Source organism: Zingiber officinale, chromosome 5B, assembly GCF_018446385.1.
Source record: "Zingiber officinale cultivar Zhangliang chromosome 5B, Zo_v1.1, whole genome shotgun sequence".
NCBI classification, from domain to species: domain Eukaryota; kingdom Viridiplantae; phylum Streptophyta; class Magnoliopsida; order Zingiberales; family Zingiberaceae; genus Zingiber; species Zingiber officinale.
Genome location: NC_055995.1, coordinates 44610672 through 44612164, shown reverse-complemented (window position 1 = coordinate 44612164; position 1493 = coordinate 44610672). Strand labels below are relative to the sequence as shown.

Here is a 1493-nt window from a genome sequence, read left to right as displayed (position 1 = left end):
TTAATCTGTAAAAAAAAGGGATGCTTAGAACGAGACTAACTCTGATTAGTGAGAATTATTTAAACCATAAGCTCTTCACAATGTAACCTCAACGACACAACTTTGCGTACTACTTTTAAATTTGGTGGACTAAATCAAAATACATGGCTGTCGACTGGCAGATTCCCTAAATGACAGTTTTTCAGCTAATTTCATTCTTCGTAAGAGCGAGAGGGAGCAAGGAGTCAAATCGCTAACACTGAAAGATAACTTAACATATTACTTCTAGAATAAATTACATTCTATTTAGGCTAATTCCTTCAGTTGCATTTCATCTTGGTAAGAACAAAGCAGACATGCTCAAAAACCTTCATGATGACTTCATGGTGTTCTTGGGCATTCAGTGACAGGTAGCAGGCTAGCAGCTCCTCCAACTCATTTTTTTCCTGGACATTATTCTCCACGATCATCTCCATCATGGACTCTGCAAAGTCTCTCAAAGGATTTGCAGATGACTTCATCACCACCAAGCTTTCCAATAGGGGCTTCTTCTGCTGCGTGACTACCCTTTGTGCTGCTGTGCTCTGCTTCCTGTAATCCTTCACCTGCTTGATTCCAATCCTTGGTGAGCTTTGCCGCCTCCTGATTGAGTGAATTAGTTTTCTGTTGGATGCCGGTTCGTGCACTTCCTTCGCTGGCTTTGTTACAATTGGTGGCAGCTTGTCAAGCTCCGGTATCACCTCCAGTTCCTTAAACTTCCTCACCATGTTGCCGTTGAAAGAAGACACATGACAGTGGCAGTTGGAAGAGACGACCTCAGCACATGGGTTCTTAGCCATTCTTTGCGATGTGCGCTTCAATCTAGGAGGTAACTCGTCGGCAGCAGCCGAACTAGTGGGTGATGCCTCGGTGTTCATCGTGGAACAGAAAAGCTTTTCCTTTCTGTCTTTGCTTGGGATGTAGGAGGAGGCTCTGTTGGCGATGCGGCCTTGTTCTTCCGTGGTTTGTGTTGTTGCTGAAGCTTGGTCTTGCCCTGTGGATTGCTCCATCACTTGCCTCCTATTTTCTCTGCCCTTGATTCCGAGCTTGTTGAGCCAAGAGCTAGGCAACAACACAGATAACCTAAACCTGTAACTCCTCATCTATAAAGGGCACCCCTAGCTCTCTCTCAAGTCTCAATTCCCTACACAAGAACAAGGAATTTATTGCAAACGGGACAGAAGCTAATTAAATATCCTGCATTAACATAGTTTTCATGCTCCTCTAAAGTAGTTGTTAACCGCATGAAGGGCATGGGCTAATCCCGTTGTTGATAAACGTCTCTCTCACTCTCTAAGGATGCTCTTCCTCAAGGGGTGGTTGATATATGAAGGGTGGGTGGTGGTGATCAGTGGCTGACGGATTATGTCCTTAAGCGGGTGGCGGTGTCAAAATTAGACGATTTTGAAGACAAATTATAAATTTGTTTGTTTTTCAAACTGACAACAACATGGAGAGCAATGTGTTCCTCACCT

At 44.0% G+C, this 1493-nt stretch overlaps 1 protein-coding gene across 1 annotated transcript; it reads right to left on the bottom strand.

Annotated features, from left to right (window-relative positions):
* Positions 1-299: 299 nt before the first annotated feature.
* On the bottom strand, positions 300-1121 carry LOC121986621 (transcription repressor OFP4-like). Its single transcript, XM_042540577.1, has one exon. It carries the CDS (start codon positions 1119-1121, stop codon positions 300-302), a length of 822 nt encoding a protein of 273 aa, XP_042396511.1.
* Between the last annotated feature and the right edge of the window lie 372 nt (positions 1122-1493).

What these genes read in the sequence shown, in the direction of transcription:
- LOC121986621 (XM_042540577.1), bottom strand. Translation starts at nt 1,121, where the DNA reads ATGAGGAGTTACAGGTTTAGGTTATCTGTGTTGTTGCCTAGCTCTTGG.